This window comes from Psammomys obesus, unplaced genomic scaffold, assembly GCF_907164565.1.
Source record: "Psammomys obesus unplaced genomic scaffold, mPsaObe1.curated_primary_1811, whole genome shotgun sequence".
Classification (NCBI taxonomy): Eukaryota; Metazoa; Chordata; class Mammalia; order Rodentia; family Muridae; genus Psammomys; species Psammomys obesus.
In genome coordinates, this window is record NW_026589048.1 from 1 (window position 1) to 22,006 (window position 22,006).

A 22,006-nucleotide genomic window follows, 5' to 3' on the forward strand; every position below is an offset into this window, starting at 1 on the left:
TTACCAAACTCAGTCAGCAGGATGGCAGCAGTCAAGTCCAAGGGCCAATACCAAGCAACAACATGAAGTGAGCGAAAGCCACAAGACTGTTGGATTCCCCTGAGAAGTTCTCTAGAAGGTTTCCCTCTGCAAAGTCATGTGTAGAAGCCCAAAGATCAGTGCAGCAATCTCAGTCCAAAACGGATGACTCCCTATCCATAGGCCTCTACATATCTCCTCCCCAAGGAGTCCCCCCATGGATATTCTCAGCAACCCAAAGTTATACTCCTCACATGTGAGAGCTCACAGAAAAACATCACATGCCCTTGTGATCACAGGGCAATATACAACAAAATATCATATGCCAAGCTTGCAGCCAATTATCACATGACAAAATTCAGTCTTCAAGAAACAACAAATTTCCACTTAGTCTAACACTCTATCTCAGGACCATTCACAGAAATAACCTGTACACACTGCACAGTGGTAGACCTTGGCAGCTCAGTTTCCAAATGGGCATCCTAGTAAGGGGAACAGGGGCTGTCCCTGACATAATCTCAGTGGCTGGTCTTTGATCACCTCCCCCTGAGGGGGGAGCACCCTGAACAGGCCACAGAGGAAGGCTATGAAAGACAGTCCTGATAAGACCTGACAGGCTAGAGTCAGATGGAAGAGGAGGAGGTCGAATACAGTCAGTGGACTGGGGAAGGGGCATGGAAAAAGATGAGGGAGGGAAGGAAAAAGAGCCAGAATGGGAAGGTACAAGGGTCATGATCTGATGGGATACAAAGTGAATAAATTGTAATGATTAAAAAAATCATACTGAAAAGATTTTTAAAAAAGTAAAAAAGCTTAAAAATATATAAGAGAAGTCTAGCATAACTGTCATCTGAGCGGATTCATGCAAGAACTGATGGAAGCAGATAAAAAGACCCACATCCAAACAACAGGCATAGCCCATGGAGTCTGGGAAAAGATTGAAGGTTTCAGAGGGGTCAAGAACACCAAAAGGAAACCTACAGAGTAAACTAACCAGGGCCCATGAGAGTTCACAGAGATGAGCCATCAACCAAAGAACATGCATGGGCTGGACCTAGCCCTCCCAAACACATATATTTAGCAAATGTGCAACTTATTTTTCATTTTCCCTAACAATTGGAGCACAGTGCTTTTCCTGGTCTTGAAACCTGTCTTTGAATCTTTTTCCCATAGCTGGCTGCCTGTGTGGCCTCAGCAGGAGACCATGTGCTTAGTCCTAGTGGGTCTTGATGTGCCAGGGTCAGCTGGTATTCATGGGAAATATTCTCTTCTCTGATGAGGAGTGGAGGGGAAAACTTGGGATATGAGTGGTCCCTGGGAGTAGAGAATAAAAAGGACAAAAAGAGATTATAAAGTTAACTAATTACATAGTTAAATAAGTAATTACATAATTAAAAGTTAAAAAAGAAAAGAAAAAGAGAAATAAAAAATCAGAGGAGGTAAAGAAATCCCTTAAAGAAAGCCATGAAGCCAAAAATAAAAGAAAAAACCTCCCAAACCCAAAAAACAAAACAACCCAACAAAAACAAACTGTTGTAAAAACTCAATAAAACACTTGAAGAACTGAAGATGATAATAGATGCAATAAAATGAAAACAAACTGAAGGAACTCTGGAAATGGAAAATCTGAGTAAGTGAACAGGAAATATAGACACAAGCATTACCAACAAAATACAAGATAAGGACTAGAGAGCTCAGGTGTTGAAGATATTATAATAGAAAATTAAAATGTCAAATCCAAAAGAAATTTCCTGACTCGATTCATCCAGGATTTCTTGGACATTATCAAAAGAGCAAACTTAAAAATGATAGGACTAGAAGGAGCTGAGAATCCCAGCTCAAAGGCCCAGGAAATATTGTAAACAAAATCATATAAGAAAAGTCCCCTAACCCAAGGGAGATACAGATAAATATACAGGAAGCATGCAGAACACCAAATTAATTGGACCACAAATGAAAGTTCCCTTGCCACATGATAATCAAAACACTAGACATACAGAAAAAGAAAGAATATGAAAAGCTCCAAGGAAAAAAAGACCAAGTAACACATTCAAGGGTAGACCCAACTTCTCACTGGAGGCTCCAAAAGTAAGAAGGGCCTGGAGAGATAAAATAAGATATTTGAGATAACATGATTGACAAGGAAATTTCGTCCTGAGTGAAGTAACCCAGACCCAGAAAGACACACATGGTTGTGCTCACTTGTAAGGATATATGTTGGTATAATGGTCTTGTGGAATGTACACAATTACCCTTGTTCATTATAACACAGATTTCTCCATGCCAGCATGTGGTTTCAATGTAAACATTACATTGGGATGTTTATTCTAAGCATCACCTGTTCAAGTTTATGTAAATATGCTACCATTTGTTCTCTGTATTGGGAATAAAATTCTCTCCAATGCTGTGCAATGGAGAGAATAGGGTAGATCATCCGGGTCTGAGAAGAAGGAGAAAGAAGGAAGTGAGAGGAGTCTGAGAGGAGAAATCAGAAAGACAAAACTTGGAACCATAGGAGAAATGAACCCGGAATTAAGGTATGACAAACAGCAAGTATAATGTGGCAAATCTGAATGGGAGGAAACTATGTGGGTTTGGAGGTGTAAGATGGAGTAACTATTGCCTAGCATTGTGCTCTAGGTTAGTTAAATAAATCCTAGTCTCTGTATGGTGATTTGGGTATAGAGCCTGGTTAGGAATAACTATTGTATAGCTAAAACATAAACCAATATTAAAAAATTAATATTCAACAACATAATTATTACCCATAGAGTATATGATAACCATGCTACAATCCACAAGCCCAAAGAAGCCAAAGAGGACCCCAAAAAGGACACTTGAATCCCACTCAAAGAGGGAAAAAGAGACATCTGAAGTAGATGGAATGAAGGAAGTGGTGAAAAGGGGTGTGGAGATTTAGCAGGAATGGAGATCAGGGAAAGGGAGAGTGGGGAATGAGGGTGAAGGGAGAGGATGGACCTGTGCATAGGATGAAAATAGGTGAGGGCAGTAGACCTCTCTGTGACAGGGGAAGCTACCAGAAGGCTATAGGGTTGACCCTAACTAGATATATAGTAGTGCAGTGTATGGAGTCTTCACTGACAACTTCCTGAAGCCAGGTGGAACGACCTGTGGAGGGAGGGGGACACCAACTCACTCACAAAACCTTCTGTTTGAAATGTGTCTCCTGTATAAGAAGTGTAGGGCTTAAAGTGGAGTGGAGATTGAGGGAATGGCAAGCCAGTGTGCAGACCAACTTGAGACCCATCCCATGAGATATCCACCCACTGACACTGTGAATGAAACTCTGATGTGCTTGCAGATAGGAGCCTGTCTTCAGAAAGGCTTCATCCAGCAGCAAATGGAAACAGGTACAGAGACCTACAGTCAATTAATAGGCTATTTACAGGAGTTTTGTGGAAGAAGAGAGCAGGTTTGAGGGAGCCAGAAGGGATAAAGCTCATTTAAAAAAAGTCTTCTTTGCCTGTCCCTTCTCATATCATTACAGGTTCATGTATGTTTTTTCTTTTGTTCTGATCCATCAGTCATAGGTTCAGATCAATCTAATCCAGACATGTTTCAGCCTAAAGAACCCCTGTTGAGATGTGTTTGTTGCAAGCAACTAAGTTCAATCTCAGTTTCCAACTCATGGGACAACTCTCAAACCAGTAGGGAAACAAAGTAGATATGAGATAGAATAAACCAGAGTCCAGAGGTGTCCACCCGACCAGCATTCCACAGTTTTCCAGCTGTTTCAAATCTTAAGCCACAATGCTGTCCTTCCCCAGATTCACTGTAAATGCTGCAGCAATAAATAGTCTACCTGGGAGTTGCTGGTAACAACAGTGGCTGCTGCTCCAGGAACACAGGTGTAGGTGACAAGGAAGCAGGTGCTAGGATCTCTCTCTTCAGGCATTTGAGAGGGGATTCCAGGAAAGGCCTCTGTGCAGAACACAGGGCATGGAATGCTTCAGCCAGCAAGTGGGGATGGAAATCCACCATAGTCTTCCACCCCGATGTTTCAGAGACCTCAGATGCATGAATTGTAATGAAATCCAGTGCCTGCATTTTCAGCTGCTCTGCACTGTGGAGGTCAGCCAGGATGAGAGTGAGAGCAGCATTCTTCACTGAGAGGTCCCTTCAGAGGGCATCCTCACATATGACCTTCAAGAGCTTCAGGCCATACCTGTCAGCAGCTGCCAGCACACCAGTGGCCATGTTGTGGAGGTTTGGTACCTTCCCCTTGTAAATGAAGCCCATCATCTCCTTGAAGACTTGAGGCTCCAGGTCCTTGAGCTCAACTTGGTTCTATCCCCTGTTTTCCATGTCATGTTGAAACATGGCTCTGAAAACTGGAGAGTGAACTGCTAAGATGGCCTTGTGAGCCCAGAATTCCTGACCAGATACCAAGAGACAGCAGTCTGTGAAGAGGGAATTCTTCCACAGCTCTCCTAGCTCATCCATCAGAGTGCAGGTTGGAACCATGATTGCCGATGTCATGTTCTCTCCTGGAATGCTGCAAGAGCCTTGAACCATGTACACATTGCACAGGAGATTCAGGTGCTCCTCAGGGAGAAGGAGTTCTGCCTGGGACAACAGGAAATCTCTCAGGATAAACTTTTTGAATCTCCAGTTGCTACCTGGCAGAAACCTAAGGACAATTTGGCTCCACAGTCCTTGGCATGTCTCTCCTTTAGCATTTATGCTCCAAAAGTGGAACTTCATCCAAATGGGGCTTTTTGGACAGTGGAGCAACGCTAGATGAACTGACAGGTAATCTTTGCTATCTTCATCGCTCCCACTGGGGTGTACTCTCAAACACCATTGGAGTTTGTTATTGGCTCCTGATGAGAAAGTCACACTTTCAATGGCTTCCCTCATGCTCTCCAGCAAAAAGGAGAAGTTGCTGATGATCCACCTATAGGAAAATGTCTGGACGGTGATCTGGGTGGAGCAACAATTCTCAGCAGCCAGGTTGTCTGACATTTCTGCTGGAGGCAGTTTGAAGTTTCAACTTGGCCCCAAACAAAGAATCAAGATTGTTTTCCTTTTAATATGTAGGACACAATTACAGATACTGTAGAATCTTAGAATGTGCTCTCTGCTTTCTTCCCTAGTTGCTGAGACTGGAAACTTGGGTCTCTCTGTAATTTTCTACCCAGATTTCAGCATTAGTCTCAGAGAAGACAGTCCATCCAATCCCTTAGTGATTCTTACATCACTCCAATGACTTCTCTGTATAGAATCTTAGGTCAATTTGGTAACTACTTTTGGCTATTATACACAACTTTTGAAGTGTTTTCGACGTTCAGTACATTCTTCCTTCAAAACATGTTGTATTTGCCAGAGTCCTGTCGAGTAACAGTACCTACAGAATTAATGTGTATATATTTATGTATGTGTATATGCATGTATATACATACTTATATACATACTACAAAAAGGATTAAGGAGAATGACTTACCTGCTACTGTCAGGGTAATCCACTGATGGCTGGCTGTGCACAGAAAGTCCAAGAAGCCAGTGAGTTGTTCAGTCCAGTAGGCTAGATGTCTTGGCTTGTTCAATGTATGCTGGAATGCTGAAGAAGGAGGCTGCAATGCCAGTGAAGAGTTGGGATTGCCAACAAGATGAGGGCAAGCAGGGGAATGAACAAAGCTTTATTCTTCCATGTCCTCATCTAGGCTTGCAGGAGAAGGTGTGGCCCAGTTAAAGATGTGTCGCCCATGATCAAGACCCGGATTAAGGGTGTGTGTCTTCTTGTTTCCAGGATTGAATCAAATGTGTCTTTGGACCTCCAAGTCAGTATTCAAAGTGGATCTACCAACTTGAAGTTAATCAAAAATTTTCTTACAGGCTGATGCTCTAGTTTTGGGTATGAGTTAATTCCAGATATAATCAAGTTTTTAACAAGAGGAGACATCATGTGTATTTTATTACAGTCGTTAAACTGCCACAAGTGAAGGATTCATGGTATGTACTCACTTATAAGGGGGCATTAGCCATTTGGTAGAGGATAACCATACTCCAATCCACAGACCCAAAGAAGCCAAGGAGGGCCTAAGGTAGGATATTTCTTTTTTTTTTCAAAATGTTAATATTTAATAAATTTAGCATATATAAAGATAAATTGTGAATAATTAGCAAAGCTATATGGACATAAACAAAAACATTAGTTTTTCTTCATTTTTCTAAATTATAGAGAAATTATATTAAATCCTTATTAAAATTTAAACTTTAAGGACAAAGAGAAAACAGTATAACTGTGACCTCACTGACATAGACATGACATAATTTGTATTCATATAACCAGTATAATTTTGCTGTCTTTTAATATGCATTTAAATGTGAATATACATTCATGGCATGGTCTTAATTATAGCTGATATTAAGACAAATAAATCAGCTAGAGTTGATAATGAACTGAATTATTCTATATCAAGAGTTTCACATTAATCATGACTTTGACAATGACTCCTGGTGTAGAACTATAAACCTAAGCTGTACTATAGAGGAACAGTTATAAAAACTGCATGGTACTGGCATAGAAACAGAATGGTGGATCAATGGAATCGAACAGAAGACCCAGAAATAAACCCACACACTTACGGACACCTGATTTATGACAAAGATGCCAAAACCATACAATGGAAAAAAGATAGCATCTTCAACAAATGGTGCTGGTCCAACTGGATGTCTGCATGTAGAAAAATGAAAATAGATCCATACTTATCACCCTGCACAAAACTGAAGTCCAAGTGGATCAAAGACCTCAACATAAAACCAGACACATTAAAGCGGCTAGAAAAAAAGTGGGGAATACCCTAGAACTCATTGGTACAGGAGAAAACTTCCTGAACAGAACACCAACAGCACAGGGTCTAAGAGCAACAATCAATAAGTGGGACCTCATGAAATTGAAAAGCTTCTGTAAAGCAAAGGACACTGTCATCAAAACAAAGCGACTGCCTACAGATTGGGAAAGAATCATCACCAACCCTTTATCTGACAGAGGACTCATATCCAGTATATATAAAGAACTAAACAAGCTGAAAAGCAATAAACCAAGTAATCCACTTAAAAAATGAGGAACAGAGCTAAAGAGAGAATTCTCTGTAGAGGAATATCGAATGGCAGAGAAGCACTTAAAGAAATGCTCAACCTCATTAGCCATTAGGGAAATGCAAATCAAAACAACCCTGAGATTTCACCTTACACCCACGGGAATGGCCAAGATGAAAAACTCAAGTGACAACACATGCTAGAGAGGTTGTGGAGAAAGGGGAACCCTTCTCCACTGCTGGTGGGAATGTAAACTGGTACAACCACTCTGGAAATCAATCTGGCACTTTCTCAGACAACTAGGAATAGCGCTACCTCAAGATCCAGCCATACCACTCCTAGGCATATACCCAAAAGAGGCACAAGTACACAAAAAGGACATTTGCTCAACCATGTTTGTAGCAGCTTTATTTGTAATAGCCAGAAGCTGGAAACAACCCAGATGCCCCTCAACTGAAGAATGGATGCAGAAACTGTGGTACATCTATACAATGGAGTATTACTTAGCAATGAAAAATAAGGAAATCATGAAATTTGCAGGTAAATGGTGGGACCTGGAAAGGATCATCCTGAGTGAGTTTTTTCAGAAGCAAAAAGACACGCATGGTATATACTCACTCATATAAACATACAATATAGAATACACACACTAAAATCTGTACATCTAAACAAACTAAGCAAAAGAGAGGACCCTAACTAAAATGTTCAATCCCCATCCTGAAAGGCAAAGAGGATGGACATCAGAAGAAAAAGAAAATAGGAAACAACCTCGGAACCTGCTACAAAGGGCCTCTGAAAGCCAGAAGAAAAGAGGAAACAACCTTGAAACCTTCCACAGAGGGCCTCTGAAAGCCTCTGCAGTATAGACTGTCAAAGCAGATGCTGAGCCTGATGGCCAACTGATGGGCAGAGTGAATGGAATTTTATGTAAGAAGTGGGAAATAGTAAGAGCTGGAGGGGATGGGAACTCCACAAGGAGAGCAACAGAACAAGATAATTTGAACAAAGGGAACTTCCCAGAGACCCATACTTCAACCAAGGACTATTCGTGGAGATGACCTGGAACCCCTGCACAGGTGTAGCCCATGTCAGTTCAGTGTCCACGAGGGTTACATACTAATGGCAAGAGGGACTGCCTCTGACATAATCTGATTGGCCTGCTCATTGATCACTTCCCCTTGAGGGGGGAGCAGCCTTATCAGGCCACAGTAGAGGACAATGCAGCCACTTTTGATGAGAACTGATAGACTAAGATCAGAAAGAAGAGGAGAACCTCCCCTATTAGTGGACTTGGGGAGTGGCATGCATGCAGAAAGGGGAGGGAGGGTGGAATTGGGAGGGGAGGAGGGAGGGGCTTATGGGAGGATATAAAATGAATAAAGTGTAATTAATAAAAAATTAAAAAAAAGAATATTTCTCCAATTGTTTGGTTAATTAAAAAAAAACTGAGGCTGGGGAATATAAGGTAGGATATTTCAATCTCACTTAGAACAAAAATAAAATGGAAACTGAAGGAGGTGGAAGGAGAGAGTAGGTGGGAGAGTGGTTTGGGAGGGAAACAATAGTGGGATCATGTGGGGGGGTACAGGTTGTGGGCTAAAAAGAAAGGACCTTGAGGAAGAAGAAAAATTGCTAAGATGGGGCATCTCTGAGAGATGGTTGGCTCCCAGGAGTCTATGGGGGATAACCCTAGCTGAGATTCCTTGAAGCTAGGGATATGGAAACTCGCTGTATCCATGGGGAATGCTCAGTGGAGGGAGGGAGACACCCACTCACTCATAAAAGCTGCAATCTAAAATGTGTCTCACCAACAAGAAGTGAAGGGATTCAAGTGGAGTGGAGATTGAGGGAATGCCTAGCTGATGAGCAGACCAACTTGAGACCCATCCCATGAGAGAGAGCCACCCGCTGATACTGTTATTAAAACATAGATGTGCTTGCAGACAGAAGCCTACCATAAATATTTTCTGAAAGGCTGCATCCAGTAGGAGATGGAAACAAATGCAGAGACCAACAGGCAAATAAGAGGCCAATATCCAGGAGTGTTGTGGAAGAGTGGGAGGAAGGTTTGAGGGAGCCAAGGGGTGAAGGACAGCACAAGAAGGCTTAGGAAATCAACTAACCTGGGCATATGGGTGCTCACAGAGACTGTACCACCAAGCAAAAAAACATGTATGGGCTGGACCCAGACCCCCAACACACATGTAGCAGATAGGCAGCTTGGTCATCATAGGAATTCCCTAACAATGAAAGTATAGGTTCTTTGTTGCCTGCCTTTGGATCACTTTCTTCTAACTGGACTGCTTAGACTAGCCTCAATATGAGATGTGCCCAGTCCTACTTCACATTTCAAGGCTGGTTAATATGCATGGGAGGTCTACCCTTTACTGGGAATAAAGTGAGTGGGGAAGAAAGAGAGGGGGAAGTAGAGGTAAAGGCTTAAATTGGAGGAGCTAGTGTAAGTTCACATCCTGATGCAAAGACAATTAATTAAGTAAGTAAGTAAGAAATAAAGGAAGTAAAAGTGAGTTGCAACAGTAGACACTGGGGACTAAGAAAGAGGAGAAAGTGTTTTAATAGGGCGAGGGCAATGAGGAATCTGCACAAACACCCACAGCTGAGCAGAGCTGGATACACTAAACTTCACTTCCTTAAACATAAAAACCAGAGAAACTCACAACTGACTTCATCATTTTTATTAGTTTTATATTTTATTTCTAAGGGTTGGTATACAGAGATGTATGTGCTGCTGGAGGCAAGAAAGTGCCACAGAGCTGGTGTATGTCCAGGTACAGATGGATGAAACCTCTTCTGTGTTTGCTGGAAATCACCCAGGTGTTCTCTGCAAGAGCAACAGTTGCTCTTCCCAACTGAGTTATCACCCTTCTCCTTACAAACTGAGCTTAAAAAAAGTCTTCTTTGCCTGTCCCTTCTCATATCATAACAGATTCATGTTTGTTTTCCCCTTTGCTCTTATCTCCTGGTCATGGGTTCTGCTCAATCCAATACAGATATATTTCAGCCCAAAAGAATCCCTGTTGAGATGTGTTTGTTGCAAGCAACTAAGTTCAATCTCAGTTTCCAAGTCATGGAACAACTATCAAACCAGTACAGCAACAAGTAGGCATGAGGTAGAATAAACCAGAGTCCAGAGCTGTCCATCCGACCAGCATTCCACCTTCTTCCCAGGTGTTTAATATCATTAGCCACAATGCTGTCCTTCCTGAGATTCACTTTAAACTTTGCAGCAATACTATAGTCTACCTGGGAGTTGCTGGTAACACTGGTTGCTGCTTCAGGAAGACAGGAGCAGAACACAAGGAAGCAGGAGCTAGGATCTATCTCTTCAAGCATTTGAGAGGGGGTTCCAGGAAAGGCCTCTGTGCAGAAGCCAGGGCATGAAATGCTTCAGCCAGCAAGTGGGGATGGAAATTCACCATGACCTTCCACCGTGAAGTCTCAGAGATCTCAGAAGCATGAACTGTGATGAAATCCAGTGCCTGCATTTTCAGCTGCTCTGCACTGTGGAGGTCAGCCAGGATGAGAGTGTGAGCGGCATTCTCCACTGAGAGGTCCCTGCAGAAGAAATCCTCACACATGATTTTCAAGCACTCCAGGCCATAACTATCAGTGTATGCCACCACACCAGTGGCCATGATGTGGAGGTTTGGTGCCTTCCCCATGTAAATGAAGCCCATAATCTCCTTGAAGACTTGAGGCTCCAGGTCCTTGATCTCAACTCTGTTCTTTCGCCTCTCCTCAATGTCATGTTGATACATGGCTCTGAAAACTGGAGAGTGAGCTGCCTTATGAGCCTTATGAGCCCAGAATTCCTGACCAGATATGAAGAGGCAGCAGTCTGTGAAGAAGGAATTCTCCCACAGCTCTCCTACCTCATCTGTCAAAGAACACCTTGGAATCTTGATTGCAGATGTCTGTCGAGACAGGCTGAGGACATCATGGCCCATACTCACCTTGCAAAAGAGTGTGAGCCTGCCATCAGGTAGTAGCTATTGGGCCTGGGACAGGAGGAAATCTTGAGGGATGAAGTTTTTGAATCCCCAGTATTGGTATGGCAGGAAACTCTTGACAATTTGGCTCTCCACATTATTTCTTTTCTCCCCATTTTCATCTAAGATCCAAAACTGAAACTTTGCCCAAATGGGGTTCTTTGGACAGCTGAGCAATGCCAGGTAAACTAAAAGGTAATCTCTGCTTTCTTCATCAAACCCATTCTGCTATAATTTCAAACACCATTTTGTTTGGTCATTGTCTTCTGATGAGAAAATTGGACTGCTAATGGCTTCGCTCAATCCCTCCAGAGAAAAATGGAAGTTGCTGATGGTCCACTTGTAGGAAAATGTTTTGATGGTGATCTGTATGGAGCCCCAGCTCTCAGCTGCCAGGTCCTCTGACATTTCTGCTGTAGGTAGTTTATACAAATTAAACTGGATCAAAAGAAAAAAAAAGAGAGCTAGCATTATTTTCTCTTCACCATGCAGGACACAATTATAGATAATTATTAAAATTTACTTTCAAATACACCTAGGTTCTCTTTTCTATGACTTTGGAAATTTGTATCTCTCTGAAAATATTCATCTAGATTTGAATATTAGTCAGAGAAGTTAGTACCAGTCACTAGCCACTGCTAAAATGTGTGTTTTGACTTTTCAGTCAATGGTATCTAGTTTATGCTATCATATCCAACTTCTGAAGTGTCGAAAATTTTAGTGACTCTCATTTACATGTGTTGTATTATTCAGGATCCTCTAGAGTAGTAATGAACAAAAGGAACTTTTTTCTATATATGCAGAAAGTGGAATTTTGACCTTGACTTACAGGCTCCAGTTCAGCTAATCCAATCATAGTTAAGCCAGTACTCACTTAATCAACAAGGAATTTTCTACATGTAGACTTCCAGTTAAACCAGCACCATTTGTTGAAGATGCTGTCTTTTTTCCATTGTATGGCATCTTTGTCAAAAATCAGGTGTCCATAAGTGTGTGGACTAATGTCAGGGTCTTCTATTTGATTTCATTGATCCACCAGTCTGTTTCTATGCCAGTACCATGCAGTTTTTAGTATTATTGCCACTTTGCTGAAGGTGTTAATCAGCTGTAGGAGTTCCCTGGTAGAGTATTTGGGGTCACTCAGGCATACTATCATATCATTGGTTGTGGAGCCAATTGACTGATTTATGCTGTACTGAGGAATGAGCAGCATTGGAGCCAGACACACAGGAGAGCTGGGTTCAGAACTGCTGAGCTGATTGCATCACAGAAACTATTTCTGTGTTTTCTAGGCTTAGTGAGTCTCTCCAAAATGTAAAGAACTGAGGAGAGAAAAGATGTGTAAGGAGCATTTTACACATCACTTTACAGAATGGGAAACATCACAAAGCCCAGTCTTGGGTTCTGTTGACTACATGCTACACCTTTGGAAACTTGAATAATCTCTCATTCCTAAGGCCCAGCAGAGGAAGCATGACAGTTCTAAGGTTAAAGAGGACAGATTTCGCCAGTGGAGGATGCAGAACATGAGGTGTTGAGTACCTGAATTCTAAGATTCAATCAAGAATCTATTAGGATATTCATAAACCACACCCTCAAGAACTGGGAAAGTATTTCCAAGGAGGATTCTCTGAGGGAAAAGTATAAGTATAAACAGGGTGGAGCCATCACACAGACTACTGGTCAGTTTGGAATAAAAGGCAGAAAGAATGATCCCATATTCAAAGCTTTCCAGCTCTGCTTCCTGGACACCATATATGAGATCTTCCTCCTGTCCTCCATGCTGTGTACACTCAGACCCTTAACAAAGTAGAGAAAACACCCTTTCTCTGATTATGTCTCTGGCAGGGATGAGTGTAACACCATCACAAGAGTAAACAATATCTGGATAGAGACTGACTTCTCCTTTTTTAAGGACAATGGACCATAGTAAGCACAATACACTTGTAATGTGGATCTTCCCAAAGGACAGCTTCTGGAACTAAGTAAAATTCAAACTGGGAGGGCACAGCTATTAGAAGCTTTTTGCTTGACATGAAGTAGGCAGACCCAGATCAAATACAGATTTTGGAGGTAGGCAAACACACACACCTTTAATCCAGGTTTTCTGGCTAGAAGACACCCATCTGATTGGGCCACGCCTTCAGTAGGAAGCCTATATAAGCCCATGAAAGAATGAAACCTCAATTCTTTGCCAGCTTGCCCTCAACTCAATAGCAAGTGGATCACTACTGGCATTAGAGCCTACTTGTTCAGAAGTCCAGCATATACTGGAGACCACCTGAGACTTCTAGCCTTGTGGATTAAGTAAGTACTGGCTTTAACTATTGTGGGATTAGCTAGAGTGCAGTTTGTAAGTCATTGTCATAGTACCAATTTTGCATATATATAGCAGTTCATCCTGTGCATTGTGTTACTCTACAGCACCCAGACTGATACAACACATATGAAATGAGAGTCACTATATTTTTCCACTCTTCAGAATTTGGATATGTTAGTCCAAACTTTCAGCCATTGACCTAAGTGTCAACAAAAACACACACACAATATAGGTGGAGCTAGTTATCAGGCCTAACTTCTCTGACTAATAACAACAATCAATAAATGGGACCTCATGAAATTTAGATATTCAAAGAGATACAAATTTCCAAATTCATACAAGGGAGAACCAAGTAGTATTTGAATTAAATTTTTTTTTATTTTTTTTATTTTTAGACTTTATTCATTTTGTATCCCCCCATAAGCCCCTCCCTCCTCCCCTCCCGATCCCACCCTCCCCCCCTTTCTGCATGCATGCCCCTCCCCAAGTCCACTGATAGGGGAGGTCCTCCTCTCCTTCTTTCTGATCTTACTCTATCAGTTCTCATCAGAAATGGCTGCTTTGTCAGGGTTCTAGGTTATCTCCACGGATAGTCCTTGGTTGGAGTATGAGTCTCTGGGAAGTTCCCTGTGTTCAAATTATCTTGTTCTGTTGCTCTCCTTGTGGAGTTCCTGTCCTCTCCAGCTCTTACTATTTCCCACTTCTTACATAAAATTCCATTCACTCTGCCCATCGGTTGGCCATCAGGCTCAGCATCTGCTTTGACAGTCTGCACTGCAGAGGCTTTCAGAGGCCCTCTTTGGCAGGTTCAGAGGTTGTTTATTGTTTCCTTCTGGCTTGTTTCCCTCTGTAGCAGATTACTAGGTTGTTTCCTGTTTTCTTTTACTTCTGATGTCCATCCTCTTTGCCTTTCAGGATGGGGATTGAACATTTTAGTTAGGGTCCTCTATTTTGCTTAGTTTGTTTAGATGTACAGATTTTAGTGGGTTTATTCTATGTTGTATGTTTATATGAGTGAGTATATACCGTGTGTGTCTTTTTTGTTTCTGGGACAACTCACTCAGGATGATACATCCAGGTCCCACCATTTACCTGCAAATTTCATGATTTCCTTATTTTTCATTGCTGAGTAATACTCCATTGTATAGATGTACCACAGTTTCTGCATCCATTCTTCAGTTGAGGGGCATCTGGGCTGTTTCCAGCTTCTGGCTATTACAAATAAAGCTGTTACAAACATGGTTGAGCAAATGTCCTTTTTGTGTACTTGAACCTCTTTTGGATATATGCCTAAGAGTGGTATGGCTGGATCTTGAGGAAGCGCTATTCCTAGTTGTCTGAGAAAGTGCCAGATTGATTTCCAGAGTGGCTGTACAAGTTTACATTCCCACTAGCAGTGGAGAATGGTTCCCCTTTCTCCACAACCTCTCTAGCATGTGTTGTCACTTGAGTTTTTGATCTTGGCCATTCCCATGGGTGTAAGGTGAAATCTCAGGGTTGTTTTGATTTGCATTTCCCTAATGGCTAATGAGGTTGAGCATTTCTTTAAGTGCTTCTCTGCCATTCGATACTCCTCTACAGAGAATTCTCTCTTTAGCTCAGTTCCCCATTTTTTAAGTGGATTACTTGGTTTATTGCTTTTCAGCTTGTTTAGTTCTTTATATATATTGGATATGAGTCCTCTGTCAGATAAAGGGTTGGTGATGATTCTTTCCCAATCTGTAGGCAGTCGCTTTGTTTTGATGACAGTGTCCTTTGCTTTACAGAAGCTTTTCAATTTCATGAGGTCCCACTTATTGATTGTTGCTCTTAGAGCCTGTGCTGTTGGTGTTCTGTTCAGGAAGTTTTCTCCTGTACCAACGAGTTTCAGGGTATTCCCCACTTATTTTTCTAGCTGACTTAATGTGTCTGTTTTTATGTTGAGGTCTTTGATCCACTTGGACTTCAGTTTTGTGCAGGGTGATAAGCATGGATCTATTTTCATTTTTCTACATGTAGACATCCAGTTGGACCAGCACCATTTGTTGAAAATGCTATGTTTTTTCCATTGTATGGTTTTGGCATCTTTGTCAAAAATCAGGTGTCCATAAGTGTGTGGGTTTATTTCTGGGTCTTCTGTTCGATTCCATTGATCCACCATTCTGTTTCTATGCCAGTACCATGCAGTTTTTATAACTGTTGCTCTATAGTACAGCTTGAGATCAGGGATGGAGATACCTCCAGAAGATCTTTTATGCCAGAGGATTGTTTTAGCAATTCTCGGTTTCTTGTTATTCCATACGAAGTTGAGAATTTTTCTTTCCAGGTCTGTAAAGAATTATGTAGGCAATTTGATGGAAATTGCATTAAATCTGTAGATTGCTTTTGGTAAGATGGCCATTTTTACTATGTTAATCCTGCCAAGTCATGAGCATGGGAGATCTTTCCATCTTCTCATATCTTCTTCTAATTCTTTCTTCAGAGACTTGAAATTTTTTTCATACAAGTCTTTGACTTGCTTGGTTGGGGTTACACCAAGGTACTTTATGTCATTTGTGGCTATGAAGGGTGTTGTTTCTCAGCCCTTTTGTCTTTTGTATACAGGAGTGCTAACTGATTCTTTTGAGTTGATTTTGTATCTGACCACTTTGCTGAAGGTGTTTATCAGCTGTAGGAGTTCCCTTGTAGAGTTTTTGGGGTCACTCATGTATACTATCATATCATCTGCAAATAGTGATAATTTGACTTCTTCCTTTCCAATCTGTATCCCCTTGATCTCCTTTAACTGTCTTATTGCTCTAGCAAGGACTTCCAGAACTATGTTGAAGAGATATGGAGAGAGTGGGTAGCCTTGTCTTGTCTCTGATTTCAGTGGGATTGCTTTAAGTTTCTCTCCGTTCAGTTTGATGTTGGCTATAGGCTTGCTGTATATCGCCTTTAGTATGTTTAGATATGTGCCTTGTATCCCTGATCTCTCCAATACTTTAAACAGGAATGGATGTTGGATTTTGTCAAATTCTTTTTCAGCATCTAGGGAGATTATCATGTGGGTTTTTCTTTCAGTTAGTTAATATGGTGGATCACATTGATGGATTTCTGTATATTAAACCACCCCTGCATACCTGGGATGAAGCCTACTTGGTCATAGTGGATAATATCTTTGATGTGTTCTTGGATTCGGTTTGCAAGTATTTTGTTAAGTATTTTTGCATCAATGTTCATAAGGGAGATTGGCCTGAAATTCTTTTTGTTTGTTGAGTCTTTGTGAGGATTGCATACCAAGGTGACTGTGGCTTCATAGAATGAGTTTGGTAATGTTCCTTCTGTTTCTATTTTGTGGAATAGTTTGAAGAGAATTGGAGTTAGCTCTTTTATGAAGGTCTGGTAGAATTCTGAGCTGAACCTATCTGGTCCTGGGCTTTTATTTGGATGGGAGACTTTTGATGACTGCTTCTATTTCTTTGGGGGATATAGGACTATTTAATTGATTTACCTGGTCTTGATTCAGCTTTGGGAAGTCAAATCTATCAAGAAAATTGTCGATTTCATTTAGGTTTTCAAATTTTGTGGCATATAGACTGTTGAAGTAAGTCCTAATGATTGTTTGGATTTCCTCAGTGTCTGTAGTTATGTCCTCCTTTTCATTTGTGATTTTGTTGATTTGGGTGGTGTCTCTCTGCCTTTTAATTAGCTTGGCTAAGGGTTTGTCAATCTTGTTGATTTTCTCAAAGAACCAGCTCTTGGTTTCATTGATTCTTTGAATTGTTTTATTTGTTTCTAATTGATTGATTTCAGCCCTGAGTTTGATTATTTCCAGCTGTCTACTCCTTTTTGGTGTGTCTGCTTCTTCTTTTTCTAGGGTTTGTAAGTGGGCCATTAAATTGCTTGAATGAGCTGTCTCGAATTTCTTCTTGAAGGCACTTAGTGCTATGAACTTTCCTCTTAGCACTGCTTTCATTGTGTCCCACAAGTTTGGGTATGTTGTGTCTTCTTCATTGAGTTCTAGGAAGACTTTAATTTCTTTCTTTATTTCTTCCCTGACCCAGCTGTCATTTAGTAACAAATTGTTCAGTTTCAATGTGTGTGCAGGCTTTTTGGTATTTCTGTTGTTGTTGAAGTCCAGCTTTATTCCATGGTGATCAGACACGATACAAGGGATTATTTCAATCTTTTTGTATCTATTCAGGCTTGCTTTGTGACCAACTATATGGTCTATTTTGGAGAAGGTTCCATGAGGTGCTGAGAAGAAGGTAAATTCTTTTGTGTTTGGGTGTGATGTTCTGTAATTGTCTGTGAGGTCCATTTGATTCATGACTTCTGTCAGAGATATTGTTTCTTTGTTTAATTTCTGTTTTGTTGACCTGTTCTTTGTTGAGAGCGGGGTGTTGAAGTCTCCCACTATTAATGTGTGTGGGTCTATGTGTGGTTTAAATTTTATCAATGTTTCTTTTACAAATGTGGGTGCTCTTGTATTTGGGGCATTGATGTTCAGGATTGTGATGTCTTCTTGGTGGAATTTTTCCTGGATGAGTATGAAGTGTCCTTCCTCGTCTCTTTTTATTAATTTTGGTTGAATCTCTATTTTATCAGATATTAGAATGGCTACTCCTGCTTGTTTCTTGGGTCCATTTGCTTGGAAAGTCGTCTTTGAACCTTTTACCCTCAGGTAATATCTATCTTTGTGTCTTAGGTGTGTTTCTTGTATGCAACAGATTGTTGGGTTTTGTTTACGTATCCATTCTGTTGATCTGTGTCCTTTTACTGCAGAGTTGAGTCCATTGATGCTGAGAGAGATTAATGATCAGTGGCTGTTAGATCCTTTGATATTGATGTTGGCTATGGTCATAAGGTTGTGTGCTTGGTTGCTTTTTGCTTTACTGTAGTAAGGTTAATTGTTTCCTGTGTTTTCTTGACAGAAGCTAATTTTCTTGGGTTGTATTTTTCCTTCCAGTGTCTTCTGTAATGCTGGATTTGTGTGTAGGTATTGTTTAAATTTGTTTTTGTCATTGAATATCTTGTTTTCTACATCTATGAGGACTGTGAGTTTTGCAGGGTATAGTAACCTGGGCTGACATCTGTGTTCTCTTAGGGTCTGCATGATATCTGTCCAGGCCCTTCTGGCTTTCATAGTCGTTTCTTTCATAGTTTCTGGCTTTCATAATGTTTCTCAGGAATTGCCACTGCTCACCTCAGGTGTATAGCCCTGAGTAGTAGCTGTGTTCTTTGTTAGGCAGGGGGGGGGATCTCCTCTTACCCATAGAAGTTCTCAAGACAATTGGCCCTCTGCTGAGTTTCTTGTTTTAAATTTAGTTAGCTGCTGCTGTTACAGTTTTCCAGGTACAGTCCTCTTGAAGAACCTGCTGATTCCCTAGCTGTGGGGTTTTCTCCCAACAGGGAAACTCAGTCTGTTATCATGGGGCACACAGTTCTGTCTGGGAAAGTGAGAGGTGCGCACAGCAAGTCTCTGGGCCAGAGGCTGAGTGTTCCGCTCTGGCCCTGGAGAATGTGCACCTAGGTTGAGTTGGCGCCTGGCGGTACCGCTCTGGTCTGGAGGTTGGGTGCCTCACTCTGGACCAGAAGCTGTGTGTCCCTGTCTGGGATGGTGGCTGCAGGCACTGCTCTGGTCCAGACACTGTGCGTGCAGCCCTCTTGAAGGACCAGGGATTCCCACAGTTTTGTCAGTCTAGCTAGGGATAACTGGTTGATCCTTGGCACAGTATCTGAGGGCTGTTGTAATGGGTCTCTGGCTTTTGTAGGTCTGAGGATGCAGCTGTGTGCTCCAGTGCCCTAGGGGTACTCAATAATGGTCGCTGAGCACAGGCTCCTGCCTGCATTAGAAAGCTAGAGCCTAGAGTCTGAGTGAATCCAGAAAGTCTTTTGGTGCTGGGTGTCCTGAGTGTTAGACCTGATGATCCCCTCCGCTGTGGGGTTTCCTCCTGCCAGAGACACCCAGTCTTTGCTTTGGGGACCACTGTTCTCTGGTGTGGTGTGTAAAACCCACGGGCACAGATGCCCGCCCATGGCTCTGCCTTTCTGGCTTTTGGGAGCCTGGGTGTCTGCCTAAACTGGGTAATTTTCCCGAGACCTTTTCGGGGTGGGGGTTTCGGCTGAGTGCTCTGAGATTAGACCAGCCGTTTCCCTACCTGTGGTTGGCAACTGACAGTGAAACGCAGTCTCTGGTGCCCTGGGGCCCTGGGGCCCACAGTTCTGTCTGAGGCAGCGAATCAGACGCTCAGGCAGGGCTCTGTGCAGGCACCTGGGTCCCCAGCTCTGGCTCCGGGCTGGCTCCTGGGGCATCCACGGAACCTGAGTCTTTTCCAGGGCATGACTGGGTGACCTAAGATCGGTCCCAATCGTTTCCTGCTCTGTGGGGTTATCTCTCAACTGGAAAATTCAGTCTATGATGTTCTGGGCCCACAGTTCAGTTTGAGACAGTGACCAGATCACGCTGGCGTGTAGCTCTGGGCTGGCGACCAAGCACCTGGCGGAACCAGAATCTCTTCCGCGGGTTAACAGGGTGAGTTAAAGCTGAATGAATCCCCCACTGTGGGGTATGCTCTCACCTGGGAAACACAATCACTTGTGCTTTATGGCCACGAGTTCTGATTGCTGGTCACTGTGCCAATCCTGCTGTGCTGCTGCTCAGAATGAGAGTCCTCCCAGTGCCGCCATTTTGCCCCACCTCCCCTTGAATTAAATTTTTAATAATTATCTATAATTGTATACTGCAGGATGAAGAAGAAATAATCCTAGCTCTTATTTTTCCTTGATCCAGGTTAATTTCTAAATTACCTACAGCAGAAATGTCAGAGGACCTGGCAGCTGAGAGCTGGGGCTCCACACAGATCACCATTAAGACATTTTTCTACAAGTGGACCATCAGCAACTTCCATTTTTCTCTGGAGGGATTGAGTGATGCCATTAGTAGTCCAGTTTTCTCATCAGAAGACAATGACCAAACAAAATGGTGTTTGAAATTATACCAGAACGGGTTTGATGAAGAAAGCAGAGATTACCTTTCAGTTTACCTGGCATTGCTCAGCTGTCCAAAGAGCCCCATTTGGGCAAAGTTCCAGTTTTGGATTTTAGATGCCAAAGGAGAGAAAAGATGTGATGTGGAGAGCCAAGGTGTCAATAGTTTCCTGCCATACCAACACAGGGGATTCAAACAGTTTATCCATAGAGGTTTCCTCTTGTCCCAGGCCCAATGGCTACTACCTGATGGCAGGCTCACTCTCTTCTGCAAGGTGAGTATGGGACAAGATGTCTTCAGCCTGTCTCGACAGACATCCCCAATCAAGGTTCCAAGCTGCAATTTGACAGATGAGGTAGGAGAGCTGTGGGAAAATTCCCTCTTCACTGACTGCTGCCTCTTCGTATCTGGTCAGGAATTCAGGGCTCACAAGGCCATCTTAGCAGCTCGCTCTCCAGTTTTCAGGGCCATGTTTCAACATGACATGGAGGAGAGGCGAAAGAACAGAGTTGAGATCAAGGACCTGGAGCCTCAAGTCTTCAAGGAGATTATGGGCTTCATTTACACAGGGAAGGCACCAAACCTCCGCACCATGGCCACTGGTGTGCTGGCAGCTGCTGACAGGTATGGCCTGGAGCGCTTGAAGGTCATGTGTGAGGATGCCCTCTACAGGGACCTCTCCGTGGAGAATGCCGCTCACACTCTCATCCTGGCTGACTTCCACAGTGCAGAGCAGCTGAAGATGCAGGCACTGGATTTTATCACAGTTCATGCTTCTGAGATCTCTGAGACTTCAGGGTGGAAGGTCATGGTGAATTTCCATCCCCACTTGCTGGATGAAGCATTTCATGCCCTGGCTTCTGCACAGAGGCCTTTCCTGGAACCCCCTCTCAAACGCTTGAAGAGATAGATCCTAGCACCTGCTTCCTTGTGACTTGCACCTGTCTTCCTGAAACAGCAGCAACTGTTGTTATCAGTGACTCTCAGGTTGACAATGGTATTGCTTTTGAGTTTAAAATGAATCTGGGGAAGGACAGCATTGTGGCTCAGGATTTCAAACAGCTGGAAGAAGGTGGAATGCTGTTTGGTTGGACAGCCCTGGATTCTGGTTTATTCTACCTCATGTCTACCTTGTTGCTGTACTGATTTGATAGGTGTCCTGTGAGTTTAAAACTAAGATTAAACTTAATTGATTGCAACAAACGCATCTCAGCAGGTGTGCTTTGGGCTGAAACATGTCTGGATTGTACTGAGCAGATTGTACATGACCAGGGGATCAGAGCAAAGGGGAAAACACATGTGAACCTGTAATGATATAAGAAGGTACAGGCAAAGAATACTTTTTTTGAAGCTCAGTTTTTGAGGACTGGAGTGATAACTCATTTGGGAAGAGCACCTGTTGCTCATGCAGAGGACACCTGGATGCTTCCCAGCACACACAGGAGAGGTTTCAGCCATCTGTAAGTGTACATACATAGGATCTGAGGCACTTTCTTGCCTCCATGGTCACATATATCTCTGTATACCAAACCTTACAAATAAAATAGAAAATGATTAAAAATGATGAAGTCATTTGTGGGTTTCTCTGTGTACCCCCATTGGCCTACGTTATTTGATTCCTTATGCCTTCCTGTGCTGTCCTTT

At 42.4% G+C, this 22,006-nt stretch overlaps 2 protein-coding genes and 1 pseudogene across 2 annotated transcripts; 1 reads left to right on the forward strand and 2 right to left on the reverse strand.

Moving 5' to 3' along the window:
- Positions 1-3,837: 3,837 nt before the first annotated feature.
- LOC129674807 (speckle-type POZ protein-like) lies at positions 3,838-5,010 on the reverse strand. Its single transcript, XM_055604910.1, is given in 1 exon segment — positions 3,838-5,010. A coding segment is annotated over 1 exon segment (1,167 nt). The 5' UTR covers positions 5,005-5,010.
- A 5,408-nt stretch (positions 5,011-10,418) lies between these two features.
- LOC129674809 (speckle-type POZ protein-like) lies at positions 10,419-11,498 on the reverse strand (annotated as a pseudogene).
- An 8,694-nt stretch (positions 11,499-20,192) lies between these two features.
- On the forward strand, positions 20,193-21,272 carry LOC129674808 (speckle-type POZ protein-like). Its single transcript, XM_055604911.1, has one exon. It carries the CDS (start codon positions 20,193-20,195, stop codon positions 21,270-21,272), a length of 1,080 nt encoding a protein of 359 aa, XP_055460886.1.
- Positions 21,273-22,006: the final 734 nt, after the last annotated feature.